This window comes from Saccostrea cucullata, unplaced genomic scaffold (genome assembly GCF_032062105.1).
Source record: "Saccostrea cucullata isolate Sc308-1 unplaced genomic scaffold, CSIRO_AGI_Scuc_v1 ctg7796, whole genome shotgun sequence".
NCBI classification, from domain to species: Eukaryota; Metazoa; Mollusca; class Bivalvia; order Ostreida; family Ostreidae; genus Saccostrea; species Saccostrea cuccullata.
Window position 1 is genome coordinate 9,455 of NW_026926265.1, and position 17,828 is coordinate 27,282.

Sequence of the window (17,828 nt, forward strand, 5' to 3'; positions counted from 1 at the left end):
AAAACCTTAGAAAAATGATAGGGGAAAAGAAACCGAACGAAAACAATAAGATTTTCTGTTGGAGACGGAAGACCTTAAAAACAAAAATTCGTGAAAATTTTATCTTGTTATTAAAGAATCAATAACTATCTTGCGAAAAAAATGTGTCGCGAAAAAATTGTGATCGCGATCGTTTACAGTAGAGTACTTTTTGTGAAGAAAACGAAACATATGAAATGTCAAATGATGTAATATAACTTCCTGGTAGAGTTAAGACTTTTTATTAGATGATACCATTGACGACTTCTATTTCTTATCATCCTGGTGATAGTTTGTTAGTTTGATTTCAATAATGGAAATTTATCATATAACATTGGTATTTGGTTATATTTATGGATATGGTAAGTTTGAAATTTTGCAAATTCACGTTTCACGTTTTTCTATTGACAGGAGTTCATATGATTTAAATGAATCGAGCGTGCAGTATGTGATGATTATTCGAAATGCAAAATTTTCAATGCATGGCTCGCATACCAAAATCAATTTAAATTTCTTCTTCGAAAGCAGTATTTTTAAATTATATTGATCTTCGATTTCTAATTAAAATCAATATATTTGGAGTTGATAAATTAATGAAGTAGTCATCCAGATTCATCCAACGAAGTTTTATTTTATTTTAATTCCGGAAGTTTTTCACATTGAAGAGTTGCCATTTTGACTTAAATATCGCTTCATCATCGGGAACTCATTTTTTATTACAATGTAGTGAATCAACGATAGCTTTAGAATACATCAAAACTGAACATAACAATAATACGCATGTTTATGACGTCTATATTAACAATATACATAAGTGTTGAGAAATCAGTAAGCACTTTCCCAGTACACACTAAATTTTCATACAATTTCTTTGATCTATTCAGATTTCGGCGATTTATATTTTGGCAATTTAACAATACATTTTTTGTGGATTAACATGAACAGGTTAAGGGATATTTGTAGGATATTTTTGCCAATTTAAAAACAGGATAGACACATTTAAAGACCCAATTTTTTTACCGTACGGTTACCTGAGGAGGGGGAGTGGTCGAAGTAACAGTGGTGTTATTTACCTGGAGACCCCCAATACCCAAGATGTCAAAAATCTGTGTATACGTAGCATTACACAGGAAGTCTGTGTTTGGTAATCAGGGTCATCATTACATGTTTTGTGTCTGGTTTTTAGTGAAACTATGTAAAATAATTATTTTAATATGAAATTTATTTGTAAACTTAACGCATTCATCATAATCATAGTAATGTTTTGAAGGTAAAAAAATAATAAGATACATGTATATCGTTTTAGAAAATGTTTTCCTTACATAAAAGAAAAAAAAATCACGAGTAAAAACTACAAATCAATAATATTTATCTTTTTTAATCTTCAATATAAAAGAAATCACTTGATTAAAAAAGTCTGAATATTGAAATAAAAAAAAATTGTTAATCCACCTATCCGTCTTGCATGTGAACATGTATTTACCGCGATCGGAATGTTTTTTTTTTCCCTGGCCAACAATGTTGTCCAAAATATTCCATAAAACAAATCAGTATATTTTTTATATACATGCATATACATGTATATATATTTTTATTCGGTCTCTCTTCTGTCCGCTTAACTCCCACGTACGAAATTTTATAGTACTGTAGGGTTTCGATTTTTTTACATCCTAGTGAGAAATAAGGGGTGAGGAATAAATTTCTCAATAAAAATGGACAAGAAAAAGAAAACTTTTGACAGTTTGAATGTGATTTCTGCATTTTTTGACAAAAAAAAACCTTTAAAATATAAGATCTCTTTAAAGCATCTAGTCACCTCTACCGAGTAGGTTGTGTAACGAGATAATACAGCTCCCTGCACTTATAAATAGTCACGTGATTATTCTTATAAATTAAAATTACATTGTTACAATAAGAATTTGTGTAACAGCGAAACAAACTATATCTTTAAAATGTTTTAAACTAAATTTTAATCTGATTTCAATTACTTAGGACATAATTTTCACAAATAAAAAGGTAAGAATTTTATATGTTCTTGGTTGATGGATTGTGATAGTTCACAAATGGTTTTTCATGGTTTCTCAAAAACGCAGCCGTCTTTGTACCTTTTTTTTAAAGCAATTCTTTGTCTTGTATAGAGACAGAAACAGTGCAGCTGATTTAACTTCTGTATTATCTATCCATTAACATAACGCTAGAGTGCAATATGATAACAGTAATTTTCATCTGTTCAACTGTTTTACATGTTAAAAAGTTGACATTTTTAAGAGATACTTTCTGATCTAGCAACATGAAAGATACACCACATCGCGAAATTGGAAAGTTAAAAACGCTAAATATAAAATAATTTTCTATTCAATAATAAGAATTTACTATTTGAAGGGATAAATCATACTTTGGGAGCTTATCTCTTTGCATAATTTCTTAAGGCACCATTGTCATTTTCGTTGCCACATTTCGAAAAAAAAAATAAGACAATTATGGCAAATGTGCAAAGTACTGAGATAAATGCTAACTTAAGAAGTCTGTTTTAAATTTCCAGATAAAAAGTATCAATGAAAGGTCGATTAATTAAATGTGTAAATACGTATGGTAAAATCATACAGATGTAATATCATACAATTTATTCATAAAGTCCACTTTAACACATCAACTTTGAAAACTTAAGATAATGATTTTAAAAATTATGTATGTGAATCATAAAACACATTTGGCTAATGTCTTATAGTTAAGTCCGATAATGTTTTTAAAAGTTTTATTGCTAGAATAATGTGATCTTAAATTGTGCGAAAAACCACGTGAGCTTAAAAGTGCACAGAGCTGTTTGAGGATGTTTTATTGAGATGTGTTTATTGTTCTTTAATTTTTTTTATATTAATCATTGCGAAATATTTTTGTCATAGAAGGAAGAAGTCCATGGACATCAAATGAAACGTTTATCATGTACATGTACCGTATATACTCGCCTATAAGTCAGCATTTTGGGAGTTAGATTTTAGTCCAAATGTCTATGTCCGACTTATAGGCGAGTCATAAAGTGACTGGTATTTTTCTGGATGGCGAATTATAGTATTCTATGAACATTTTCATCTACTATCGTTGAACAAAGTATAGATTCAGTGTATCATTTATGTAGTATAAGATAATACATAAATTTTATGTATTATATATATATATAAATATATGTATTTAAGAATTGTATTTTATTTTTAATCTTAAGAAAGCAGTATTTATTCTTTTTTTTTTAAAGTTAAATATCGACTTCATTTCTTAAAATATTAATTGAAATCAGGGTAAGACAACGGAGCATTCATTAGAAATTGTCATTTGATTCTGTGAAAAAAATGAACCGACTTATAAGCAGGTCAATGGCAAATCCCTGCCAAATAACTTTAAAAAAAAATACAACTGACTTATAGGTGGACCAACTTATAGGCGAGTATATACGATACTTGATGCATTCAAATAAAAAAAAAACTTTTATGAACTAATTTTTGTGATTTTTAGTAAACGTAGCTTTGAAAAAACAGACTTGGCAGGCATATCTTTACATTGTATCAGACAGTAGATTTGATTCTAGTAATGCAGTAGATGGACGGAAATCTGACCTCAATCCGTTGGAAGGACAGTGTGTTCAGTCAGCTGACAATAAAAGAAGCGCCACCTGGTGGGTAAACCTGGAATCAGACCATAGCATCCATGACATACGGATTTATTACCTGACTGATAATAATGTATGGGGTAAGTTTTAATTTCGTACCGTGTATGTTTAAATTTTTGTTGAATGTTGTATTCAAAGAAACGCTGATAAGTTATTTCCGTCATACTGTGGTGTCATAAGATTTTACAAATAAAGTTGTTCATTTAAATTTACTAGATAGAAACATATCTAAAGGAAGAATGTTCTTCAAAAGGTGAAACGAAAAAAAAACTAAAAGGAAATTACTGGTTTTAAAAAAATTATTTTTAATATAATCAATTATTCAACTTTAAAAAACAAATATTGCTTAAGGTCTTTCAACTCTCACAATTTGAATGGTTGAAAGTACAAAAAACTGCACTTACTTTCATTTAAAATAATCTAAATTTACTAATTATTGCAAAAAAATGTATAGGTTGCCAAATTATTTAGGATAGGAGATATAAATTAACAGAAGTGTTTGTCAACATGTAAAGTCTGTACATTTTTGCTAACATTATGATGAAATTATATAAAAACTGGTTCAAATGCATAATTCTGATGCTGAAAGTTCCGAAATACTTGCAACTATTAAGATACTTTTGAATTGTGAATACAAGGGAAACTATTCTACATAAGAGGTACAATAAAGAAATTGCCTGAATTAAGATACCTGAGAAGGAGTTATTGCACTTATCAAGATTTTTTTTAAAGATAGAAAAATTGATTAAACAGAGAAAATAAACATTTTTTTAATTCTTTTACTTAACAATATATAGCATTACATCTATTGAAAAGCATTCTTATAAGAATTATTGTTCTACTTGGCATGAATTTAAATTAATAAATTTTTTTTTTTTTGCAAAAACCTGTGATATCATTGAAGGATGGAAATACCTTAAAGCAAAACCTATTTCTGTTTCATTATTATGTTCAGGTGTAAAGACGAATAATGACCCCCATTGAATAATGACCCGGGGTCATTTTTCAACGACAAAAAATGACCTCCCACCCCACCCCACCCAACCCCACCACCTGGAGTCCTAGGGGTCATTATTTTATATGTTAGTCCTATAAAAAATTGAACCCAATTGAAAAATGACCCCCTGCAAAGTGATACAAAATTTATAAAAGGTGAAAGGGAAAAATATGCTGTATGATATAATTTTTCTTCCTTCGAGTAATTCATGCATTTGTTCGAATACATTTTATCTTTGTTCTTCTTAGCATCTAGGGTTTATAAAGTTCCTCATTTCTCTCTGCCGAATTATTGACAAATCAGTTTTAACCAATTAACAATCAATCAATTAATTATCATTTCTCTGATAATGGAGCAAACCTAGAAAATCAAAGATGTACATGTAAATGGATCAAACGCACGCTGGAGATCTTTAATGAATATAATTTTTTTTCTTTACTGACTCCAATTATACGTTGTTTCAGAAAAATACATATACTTATGCAAAAACTATACATGTAGACATAAACTTTTGATTTAGCATACAGTATAGTATTCATTACAATTCTTAATTCTTGTTTTACTCCACCCTTTTATTCAGTTCTGAGTCTATATTTTAAAGAATTAAATATGAAAATCAGAACAAACATTTTCATTTTTGTAACGTCTTCTTTATACTGTATCATAATATGAAAAGTTAATTGAAGACCATTACTTCTTATATCCCTGTAATCAAAGATTTGGGGGTATATAGTTTTATCGTGTCCGTCTGTATGTCTGTCTATCTGGGGGTCTGTTTGTCCGCATAAACTTTAACCTTGACCATAACTTTTCATTTATTGGAGCTATGACTTTCATATTTTTAAAATATGTGTACTCCCTGTGACAAGACCTTACTTTGGGTACCAATATATTTAAATTGCATTTAAGAAAAGTTTAATCTTCTCTATGTTGCCATACAGGGGCATAGCTATTGCACAAACACATTTATATATATATATATATATATATACATGTATATATATATATATATATATATACGAGGAGTTACGGATAAGAGATAGATACCCCAAAGCGTAACAGATGGACGGACATCCCAATCACTATATACCCTCCCACTTTCAAGCGGATGATAATGATACATAATACTGCTAATTTTTCTGTCAGTACGATGATTTCCACCATCAGAAAACAATGTTTACCTAACCCTTTAGGATCGATAAATCTTTTACTCCTTTAGATTCTGAATCATCGAATTGACCTTAAAATATAGCTATAATTGTATAATGTTATGAGATCAACATACCCGGTATCATCAATTTATTCCCAATTAGCTCTGGTGAGCATTTTGGCCAATGTTCTTCTTTATCTAATTAAATTATTTTCCCCTAAAAATTTCAGCTTTAATCCACAGGGAGTCATTTTTCTACGGTGGTCATTTTTCTTCACGTGGGTTCTGCAAATTTTTAGGGTGGTGACACTTTTTCTACGGGCAAAAGGGTCATTTTTCTACGACAGCGAAAAATGACCCCCGGTCATTATTCGATGGGGGTCATTATTCGTCTTTACACAGGCATTTTTTTATCAATAGCAGTTTATAATTATGTGCAATTTCTAAAAGTCGTAACCAGCAGGCATCAAACATTTCATGGAAACTCAAAACATATTCTTTGCATTATTTTCAGGAAAAAATAATTTCCTTTATAAAATATGAGGTGTTTTAAAATTTCAGATAAAAATAATGGATTAACAGAACGATTTCTTGGGTTTCGTGTTTATTTATCAAACACAACAAACCGACTTGATGGTCACTTATGTTGCCACGATACAAACTATACCAGATCTACCATACCAGCCATTGTAAATATAACCTATACCTTTCATGCACAATACGTCATCTACTACAATGAAAAGCTTGGAAATGTCAAATACCCAGATGATTATTCTTACTACGCATTTAATGAACTCTGTGAGGTAGAAGTCTATGGTATGAAGTCTTTATTTTTATTTTATTTTGTATAGCATATGTTAACCATTCATTTTTTTTTGTACATGTCGTGTGTTGTATTGCACATATTTGTCATTTTTTTTCAATTGACATCTGCAGGTTGTATGACTGGATATCATGGACCAAACTGTTCCCTCCCTGCCCTGACAACTGTCGTTATTGTCACATAGAGACAGGCATGTGTTCATTGTGTAAAGCTGGGTATCAGGGATATCAATGTGAAAATGGTAATATTGATGATCAACATTTTGCGACTCATTTATTGGGTTTCTACATACGTTAGATAGAGGAAATTTTCATGGAAATTATCTTATTTGGGATATTAACCCGATGATTTTTACCCGAGAAGACTGTTTCGTTGAATTACGCGAAAAGAATTTCTCACGTTCAAAAAAATTTAAGGACAGATAATACAAACTTTTGTCAAAAAAAAAAATGAAAATAACAACTTGAGTCATGTTTTAGTGAGTAAAATGAATGTTTCACCACGTAGTTTTAATTATTTTATTCAAATTTTCAGAAAAATGGATTTGAAGTGAAAAATAAATATAGATTAATACGGATGGTCTCATTGAGGCAGAATATGGAACATCATAGAAGGTTTACAATTTATTTATATAAATTCTTTATTTTTTAAACACTTATTATTTTAATCCTTTTGAATGAAATTAGGCTAAAAAAATATATACCAATCCAGGAATCCATTTTTTTTTGTTTGTATCATCTGTCCTAAAGGTATATTTTTTTTCTGAAGTTTTGTGCAGACAATAGACATTGAATTGATATGGCATTCGTGAATAAATGAAACATTATTTAGATAGTATGATTTCTTAGTGTTATCCATGTCCGCGTAAAGTCGACAAAATATTAAGCCCGTTTTTAAATACATATATGATATGATACATGGTATGACTCTGGGTGATTTTAATCTGATAATGTTATCTAAAAGAAATCATTAAACTGTCTGCTGTTACCAACAATGTTCAATACAATTTATAGAGTGCAGTGGTGGGAAATATGGAAAGGGTTGTGAACAGAGTTGTGGAACCTGCCTTAATATAAACAATGTCATCATATCAATGGTTCTTGCCTTGAAGGCTGTGATGCTGGATATAAAGGAAACTTATGTGATATTGGTAATTAGATTTATAAGTACATGTCTAATTCAATGGAGTGTATAAAATTACTTTAATATTTTGAAAGAAAAAAAAAAGTATTTTGTCAACTTTAAGTGAAATACATTACGCATTAATTTATTCTTTATATCATTTAGAATGTCCTGCCAGATATTTTGGATATAATTGTGAAAATAATTGTAACGACAACTGTAGAGTACCATACAGAAGTAACAAGGCGACAGGGGAATGTGAAGGTGGATGCCAGACAGGTTGGAAGGGACTTCAGAGTAGTGAGCGTAAGAACTGAGACTTTAAATTTGACTATTAGTTAGTTCATGGGATGTTGAACCATGTTTAATGTTATTGGTAAACAGGATGGCATATCTCTATTTTAGCAAAGCAATTTATGGAGATTACGAAAAATATCCATTCTCATAAGTCCAATAAACAAACATAGATCTCGGAGCAGTGCAAACACGGATCTCTAAAATTATCAAAGGTTGGATCAGGTGTCATGAAGGAGTTATCATCCCCTCCCGACCGGTCTTAGCTCTATATGTAACCTTAAATTGCAAATACGTGATCTTAAAGACTAGATTCCTTATCCATCTTCATTTCTATCCTGTTACATTTTAAAAATAATATGCTATACATCTTTTTATTTACAATGCATTATTTTTTACTTTAAGGGTTGAAAATCACATATAGTTCGTTCTTGAATTTTATTACTTTTTTGGTACCGTATTAAACTTGGTTCGTTTGATTTTGTATAATCTTTGGAAGAAATTTTAAGGGGATATATTTGCATGACCTTTCATTACATAAAAAAAAGAATGTGATGGTGGTGGATATGGTCAGGATTGCGGACAGAGATGTGGAGCTTGTCTGGGATATGAACAATGTCACCACATCAATGGCTCTTGTCTAGAGGGATGTGACGCAGGGTTTGAAAGAACCCTTTGTATAAAAGGTAAGGATGTGAATGTAGCAATGTAAGAATATGAATCTTTGCATGTAACAAATAGTAAGATGCAGAGGTCAAACTTCTGGTTCAGAGAATTCTGACAGAAAAATCAGAGAGTTATAGATTCAAACATTCCCGCACATGGAATGGGACTTCTGAAATAAACAGATATCTCACATCGTCTTCTCTAAAGATGTAATAGGTGATATTTGAACCTCGGTTTTTCTTATTTTCATTTTAAACATGTGTATAATCTGTGACATACCCACTTTTTTGGGGATAGGTGGGAGCACTTCTACAGACGTTGATAACTGATTGTTTTCTGACATCCAGACATCCATGATGATCGCATTAAAATTCAACTTTTTATTTCAAAAGAATATGGAAACCAATACAAATCTCAGAAAATAAAGATGATTGATTGATTATATATTGTTTAATATCCCTCTCGAGAATTTTTCACTCATATGGAGACGTCACCGTATTTCGAGGAAGGACTTCAAATTTAGACCTATGCCTGGCACTCAGGGCCATTAATCAGTGAGCTTTCTTTATCGTGAAAACGCCTACCGTGACACGGGACCTACGATTTTAAGGTCATATCCGAAAAACCTTTCACCTTTCACTTCTAGTGCCGAGCGCTTGGCGAAGGAACAGTCACTACCTATGTTTTCGTTTAAGGTATGACGCGACGACGCGAACGAGAATCGAGCCCGGGTCTCCAGATTACAAAGCGAATGCTCTACACTAGGATACCATGACCGGTCAGAAAATAAAGAAATTAACTTGTTTATGTGGAAAATAAATCCATAACTATGCAGTAAAACTTGTTTATTTAAGAAATAAGGTATCATTTTTTGAGTTTTATTGAGATGTAAAACGGGTTGGTCACGTGATCAAATCCCATAAAGCCCGAAGGGCTTTATGGCAGATTTGATCATGTGTCAACCCGTTTTACATCTCAATAAAACTCAAAAAATGATACCTTATTACTTATATTTACATTTGTGACTTATTCATACTTTATATTTGCCTGATTGTTACTTTTAACGTGTGAAATGCGTTAATTTTTCAAACCCAACGGCATGTACGTAATCTACTAAACGCGCGTCGACCCTTTATGACGTCACAGAGAAATTACGTGGAACGTTTATCCAAACGCACATCTATGACCTCTTGACCCCAAACCTGTATTTACACAGTTATAAAAACGCTTGTCTTCAGTAGTGTTATGTAAAGGAAAACATTTGCAAATGTAAATATTTTACTTTATTATAAATATGACTGAAGTTCTTATTTTCAAATGATATGATAAAAGTTTCATTGTTTTGTTTTATCTTATATAGTAGAGGCTATAAATATATATATTTTTAATTATATAATTTTAAAAGTCATGAAGGATTGCAGCGTATAGATCCACCACTTTACTGATTGCTGTAAATGTTTTCTGTTGTACTTTGTATGTTATCATAAACAGATCTATAGATCAGACCATACTCATCCTGGAAAGAAAATCAAAAAGATTTTACTGTGTAATTTCAAAATTATGACAATAGCGTGAATAAAAATAGATTTTACCCACGATAAAAAAGTCGTGTGTTTTGTGAATGGTGTCGTGGTTAATTTTGTTTAATTGAATTATTCCAGACACGAATAATTCTAATTAAAATGTTGTCAATAAAAGAGACAACAAGCTTTTTCGTTATAAATTTGTAAATCATTACGTCCCTTTTTGGGCAATTTCACACATTCAGGGCAATAAACAAGAGGCCCATGGGCCTTATAGGTCACCTGAGCATTCTGCAACAACTTTCCAGTTATTGAATTTGATTCATGTTTTAAGCCAGATGCTATATGGCATTCACAATTTTGAAAGAGGCACCATTGATCATCATAAAAATACACTACAGTTGCTCAGCTTGGTTTATTGATTTAAATATGCCCAATAATAAGTTCACAGGATCTTCATGAACATTTCATGAATAAAATTCATGAAAAATTCAAGGAAATCCATGAATTATTCATGATCACCTCGCAGGGGTACTGAATACCGATACGCAAGGTAAGGGAACAAAATGCATTCCAACTAATCAGTAATATTCAGCAATAATCAGTAGTGCCCCTAACACTGTGAAATAAACCCCTGACCCTAGGTCCACACATTGCACAAATTTTAAAAAGGCACCATTAAAATTGCCTATCAAAAAATAAATAAATGTTTTATAAATACAAAGGAGCAGATTTCAAACAATTAATTCATTAGTATATAAGTAGAGCTCCACCCCCACCCCTGACCCTGGGGCCTTGAAATTCAAAATTCTGCAAGATTAGGGCCCTTGCTCATCATAACTATTTAGGTAGTTCATCTGCTTCATACCCAGAGACAGAGAAGAAAATTTTCAAAGATTTAATGTATATTCACTATATAATCAATAGAGCCCCCCCCCCCCACACACACACACCAGAACCCCTGATCCTGGGACCATAAAATTCACAATTTTGGTAAAAGCACTCTTGCTCATCATAACTATGTACTTAGTTAGTTTATTTAATACCTAGGAGCAGAGAAGAAGATTTTCAAAGAATTCATGTATTTTTACTATATAATCAATAAAGCCCCACCCTAACACCAGAACCCCTGACCCTGGGACCATAAAATTCACAATTTTGGTAAAAGCACTCTTGCTCATCTTAACTATGCACTTCGTTAGTTTATTTAATAACTAGGAGCAGAGAAGATTTTCAAAGAATTCATGTATTTTTACTATATAATCTATAGAGCCCCCCCCCCCCATACAAGAGAAGCCTTGACCCAGGGACCATAAAATTCACAATTTTGGTAGAGGCACTCTTGCTCATCATAACTATGCACTTAGTTAGTTTATTTAATACCTACGAGCAAAGAAGAAGATTTTCAAAGAATTCGTTTATTTTCACAATATTATCAATAGAGCCCCCCCCCCCCCCCTAACACCAGAACTCTTGACCCTGGGGCCATAAAATTCACAATTTTGGTAGAGTCACTCATGCTCATCATTACTATGCACTTAGTTAATTTATTTAATATCTAGGAGCAGAGAAGAAGATTTTCAAAGAATTCATGTATTTTTACTATATAATCTATAAAGCCCCCCCCCCCTACCAGAACCCCTGACCCTGGGGCCAAAAAATTCACAATTTTGATAGAGGCACTCTTGTTCATCATAACTATGCACTTAGTTAGTTTATTTAATATCCAGGGGCAGAGAAGAAGATTTTCAAAGAAATCATGTATTTTCACTGTATATAATCAATAGAGCCCCGCCCAAACAACAGAAACCCTGACCCTGGGGCCATAAAATTCACAATTTTGGTAGAAGCACTCTTGCTCATCATAACTAACTACTTAGTTGGTTTATTTAATACCCAGGAGCAGAGAAGAAGATTTTCAGAGAAATAATGCATTTTCACTACCTACTTATTTAGCCCTGCCCTAGCACTATAACCCCTGACCCCAGGGCCATGAATTTCACAATTTTGGTAGAGGACTCAATGCTGATTACAATCATGCAAACAGTTTGACTGCTTTATTTCCAGGAATAAAGAAGAAGATTTTTAAAGATTGCATTAATTTTAGTGGTTTTGGCCCCACCCCTCTGGCCCCAGGGGGGCAGGGATCATGAAATTCACAATTTTTGTTCCTCTTTACCCATAGATGCTTTGTGCCAAATTTGGTTGAAATTGGTTCAGTGGTTGCAGAGAAGAAGCTGAAAATGTTCAAAAGTTTACGAACGACGTACGACGTACGACGTACGACGTACGACGAACGACGACGGACGAAAACAGATAGCAATAGGTCACCTGAGTTTACTCAGGTGACCTAAAAAAGTTTTAGAATTTTAGTTTTAAAGAACTTACGAAATTAGCACAGAACTCCGGTCTTCGAACTTGAAGTTGTCTGACGGCAGTGAAGATATCCACACAGTCGTCCATGTTAATCTGTTGTATCACGTTATGAACGGCACAGAAAAATCCACAAAGACACGCTCCATCTCTGATGAAAGATAAAATTAATATATACGATTGATGTGAAGGAATAATTATACATTGCACACAAAATTGTGATACTTGTTCATCATCCACTCAAAACAATACACATGACCATAAGCACGATATTTGTGATAAAAGAATCACATAGCAACAACTGAAGTGATTGGTGATGTTTTGTGTCGCATTGGTATGCTTACCATAAGGTAATAAAACAAATGAATGGATATAATATAAGAATATAATTACTTGCTAACAACTGTAATCGGCTTTTCATTCTCAGAACTCAGAGCGACAGATACCAAGCTTCTAAGCTGGGATGTATCTAGAGGGTTTCCGGATGTTTTCATGGCGACAATCGGTTCAATAATGGTTACTGAATGAGCTTCCTCCTCACTCTAATTCAGAAATTGATTAAACAAAAATAATAGTTATATAAAATAAAATTAAATAGATACGTTTGATGAAATAAAAATAGTTTCGTGTTAGTAATTGGTGTGTTAATCAAATAAACTTGTCACGCAGGCATATTACATGAAGTGCACTAGCAAGTCTGTGTGATGTTCACACTTATAATTTCACTTAACTTATACCATTCTTTGTATTTACATTATTAAAGCACCAAAAATAAACTCAATGTTTGAATTTCTCACTGCCCTATATCGTTGTCTTTTTACAAGTGTCGCTGTAGCGTTATTATGACGACGCGTTATCGCAAGTTTCTCCGTGCATATTTCTACGCATAAATATACATAAAATGATATTCAAATCAATTTCAAAGTCGGCTTAGTAAAAAAAAAAAAGTAAATGTAAATATATACTCAGTACTTATAAAAACAACTTACATGTTATGTACAATGTTATACATGTATGTATTGATTTATGATATATTTCATTAGGTCTTTCCACCTTACCGTGGAAAGACCTATTGAAATTGTTCTGTTTATTATTATTTTTCTTTATTATTTTTCCGCCGAATGGTTTTTTTGTTTCACAAGTTATCGAAAAGATTCATATCTTATAAGAATGTACTCCTTTAATTATTTTTTCGTTAACCCTGCGTATATAAACTTCGACCCCTTTCAGAGTTATTGCCCTTTTCGCAAGATATGCTTGTTATCGATACTCCTCCAAAACCGTAAAGCGTAGAAAAATGAATCCTTCGCTAAAGTCTTTGACTAATTGAGAGCTCTAAAATCTTTTCATTCCAAAAGTATTCGGTGACCCCTTCAATGAGTTATTGCCAGTGAAAATTTTTGAATTTTATGAATTATCAAAAATTTTCAAAACGAGAAGTCATAGAGACTGCATAAGATTCATTGACCTTTGACCTTGAAAATTATGCAGATGTCAAAGGTCAGAGTCATTCCAAAAATGAGAAATTCAGCTCTTTTATATCTCTTTTGTATTTCAACACATACTATCTTTCTTTGCACATTTAATATGTACTCTTAAAACTATTTCAGGGAATTCATTCTTGTCCCCTAAAATTAACCCTTTTAAAAGTAATTGCCCCTTGTGCGAAAAAACATGTTATCGATACTCCTCCAAAACCATAGACCGTAGAGACACCAAACCTACACTAATGTCTTCAGGGTCTTTAGACATAACTTACTACATATAAGTGCAAAAGGATCTGATTATCCCTTATATGAGTTATTGCCCTTTAACGTCTTTGTACTTACCATTAAACCTTATAACTTGAAAACTATAAGTCGTAGAAGCATGGGGTCAATTACATTGTAATCTTTGACCTTTGACCTTGAATCTTTTCTCAAGATCTAAGGTCAAGGTCATTTCTTTTTTTTTTTTAAATTTTCATTTTTTCTATCCTTTAAGACAATTTTGGTTTCTTATTCATGGAATTTAATTTTAAGGATATAAAACAAAGTTGAAATTCAAAGAAGGTGGAAAGACCTCTTATTGTTCTGTGAACAATAAGTCTCCTAGTTCAAATTATTTCTGCTTTATCAGTGTTATAGCATCTTTCTGTTTTAATTTATCCTGTAAATTTTTGCAGGATAGTTAAATCTAGTATGTCTGAATCAATTAAAAATACTCACATTATTTTGCACCATGTGAATTTTGGTACTTTTCACGTCAGTTCCGGCCTTTGATTGATAGTGAACATTGAGGGGGACGACTACCTTGGAAGAGGAAGGAGTAGGTAACCACGTCGTACTCTACAACAATGAAATTAAGACACATGTACAGTGTATACAATGATTAAATTGTACAAAAGTTTCTTTTCATCTTTGCATATTCTGTAATTAGCGCAAAAACTATTTTTCGTTAATTTAAAGTCTCAACATGAGAAGAAGTTTTATCATTATATCACTTCATTAAATTCTACAGCTGTTATTTTACTACGATTTTTGTACTGTTACGTGTACCTATGAAAATCTACGAATTATACGTTAACACTTTTTTCGTAAACACAGCTATGCATCAGTAAAACATAAAGCGAATTTTAATTCAATACCGATTCAATATCTTTCAGAGGATCCATACAGATTACTGTATCAGATTCATGATCATTGAGCAGGCGCAGGAAATCAACTGCTTCCTCTTCCGGCGGATACTGCGTCACAATAAACGCTCTCCTGTTTGTGTATGACTGAAAATCGCGGCAAATCAAACAATAAGAAATGTGCTTAGAGAAGAATGTGCATAAAATATTTATTTGATTGAAGAAATGATAACAACAAGTAATTCTCAATACTATTATGCATATTTTTCCTTACTGGTAAATATATTGCGTTGATGAAGCTTCCTCTTTTCGACGAAACAGACGAGAGATGGACACTGAATTTATCCACTGTATAATGAAAAAAAGATATTTCATGACACAATACACAGGTCATAATATCACAGTGTTGTTCGAGATAAGCAGAACTCCTGGGACAAAAACTTTTCATCTATGATTTTTTTTTTTATCAAATGCATGTAAAACTCAACAAAGGAAAAGTAAATATTTCCATTGTTTCAAAGTGTGCACCTGTGTGCATTTTTATTGCATTCTTTCATTTCCCTCAGTTCTTATCGATTTATATCCTTTGATGCATTTTTTACGAATTCTTGCATCATAATTCACATTAAAATTTTTTAATGTACCTAAATGTAAACAGGCATATTTTTACCATGCGTATACTTTTTGAAATTATAGGTTTACACTTATACATATATCCATGTGTCCAGATGTCGTTATAAACGTATAAATCGTGGAAGCTGTCTAACAATCTCTTTAATTTCATTTCTAATAGGATATTTCATAAAACATTCTGTTAGGTTATACATAATTGTCAAAATTTCTTAGTCCCCACTTTTATTTTTTCTAAAAGTTCAAAACCTTAATATCAATGTACTTGTTGCTTAAAATTTGCCTTTAATTTGCAAAATTTACTTGTCAAGGCCCCAAAAATTGAAATCGAATGCGTAATTACTTGACTGTGACCGTTTTTGTTAAAAAGCAAGAAGTTCGAGTTTCATGTGTTTTTCGGGTGTATACTTCAGATTTTGTACTTCCATGTGTAAGTGTGAAAGTGTAGTTGAAATGGCCCAAGCTGGTCGTAGTTAACGAAAGTTCTGTTTCCTTTCACTGTATGACTTTATTTTACTTAAAACCTTGATAATTACCATCCGGAAAAACCTACAAAGCATTCCTGAATTCCTTTTAATCATTAGAAATTGCTAGATTTTCAACAAAAACAACAAAATCATCATAGAGTTTATCCGGAAAAAATCAATGGGACCGGAACTGGAAGTGCCCTTCCCTCAATGTTCAACTTGAGGAGTGTGGAATACATGTAATGAGACATTATGTAACTATTGTCAGTAAGGCACAGGCACTTTCGTAAGCCCCCTTGTCATCATAATCTCGACCCTAACTTACATATATTGAAGAAGATAGACCGGAGTGTAAGACAGCTTTTCCAGCAGCAGAATCTAGCGGAACTAGAGGACGACCTAGTCTCCACATGAAAAAACATTCAATAAAAGAACTTTTCTTAAATAGTGTAAACTCTTTGAGGAACGGTTGTCTTGCTGCAAATTCGTTTGAATGGAAGATAATGCAGTATTTAACGATGTGAAGTTTTAATTCTAGGGTGCCTTAACGTTTCTACATATTGTGTATAACATTCAATGAAACAAATTAAGTGCAAAAAATTGTTTTGCTACTTTTCTATCCTGTATACTTATCAAATTATACTGTAAAAATAATTCATTATAAGAGCAGTGTAAAGCGAAAACTTGCCTGGGGACTAAGAAATTATGACTAGTCAATCAATGACAGCATATGAATGAATTAAACAATCACAACGAATGATTGAACATTTAAATGCTTATCCGGACAATTCATTCCTTTCAAAATAGCTAGACTGACTACTTACAAGGAAGTATCCCTTTCCTGTGCACATCACCACATCCTTCCTTGGCTAGTTTGTAATCAGAGTCAGTGTAGGTTGGTCGTACTTTCATCAAAAGCTTCAAAATAATTCAAAAACTACTTAACAGATTATGCAATAAATATGTCTTTGTGTGTTTTTTTTTTTCAATTTACCCAAATATAAGCTTGAATCAATGGTACATAAATCAAATCACTTAAAATCCATTATCCATGCATTGACTCACACTCTCTTAGATTAACACGTACATGTACAGGAGGGATATGGAGATGACGAAAAGTATTCAATAAAGTCCATGAAACAATACAAATAGGAGCAGAGCAAACACGGACCTCCAAAACATCAGAGGTGGGATCAGGTGCCATGGAGGAGTAAGCATCCCCTGCCGACCAGTCACACCCGCTGTGTGCTCCTTCTCATGACCGGGAAATAACGGAAAAATCCGTCGATCAGAAAATAACGGAAAAATCCGTCGTCGATTCAGTGTATAAATAATGGACTAAAAATTAGTGCGAAAAACGTCAGTCAGCATTTGACTTAATGATAAATTGTATTTGCTGACAGGGTCATTGTATCGACCATGGACCTTACGAAATGATGACTTTAAACAAAACTGCTGATAGTCTTGTTTCATCAACACTCTATGTTAAA

At 32.3% G+C, this 17,828-nt stretch overlaps 2 protein-coding genes across 2 annotated transcripts; one reads left to right on the plus strand and one right to left on the minus strand.

Annotated features, from left to right (window-relative positions):
- Positions 1-283: 283 nt before the first annotated feature.
- LOC134271243 (uncharacterized) lies at positions 284-6,884 on the plus strand. Its single transcript, XM_062753476.1, has 4 exons — positions 284-380; positions 3,526-3,759; positions 6,388-6,642; positions 6,763-6,884. Exons 1-4 carry the CDS (start codon positions 332-334, stop codon positions 6,831-6,833), a joined length of 609 nt encoding a protein of 202 aa, XP_062609460.1. The 5' UTR covers positions 284-331; the 3' UTR covers positions 6,834-6,884.
- Positions 6,885-10,103: 3,219 nt separating this feature from the next.
- Positions 10,104-17,286, minus strand: LOC134271244 (receptor-type tyrosine-protein phosphatase eta-like). Its single transcript, XM_062753477.1, has 7 exons — positions 17,163-17,286; positions 15,516-15,589; positions 15,254-15,388; positions 14,835-14,954; positions 13,021-13,169; positions 12,643-12,778; positions 10,104-10,247 (listed from the first exon to the last, which is right to left on the minus strand). Exons 1-7 carry the CDS (start codon positions 17,248-17,250, stop codon positions 10,170-10,172), a joined length of 780 nt encoding a protein of 259 aa, XP_062609461.1. The 5' UTR covers positions 17,251-17,286; the 3' UTR covers positions 10,104-10,169.
- Between the last annotated feature and the right edge of the window lie 542 nt (positions 17,287-17,828).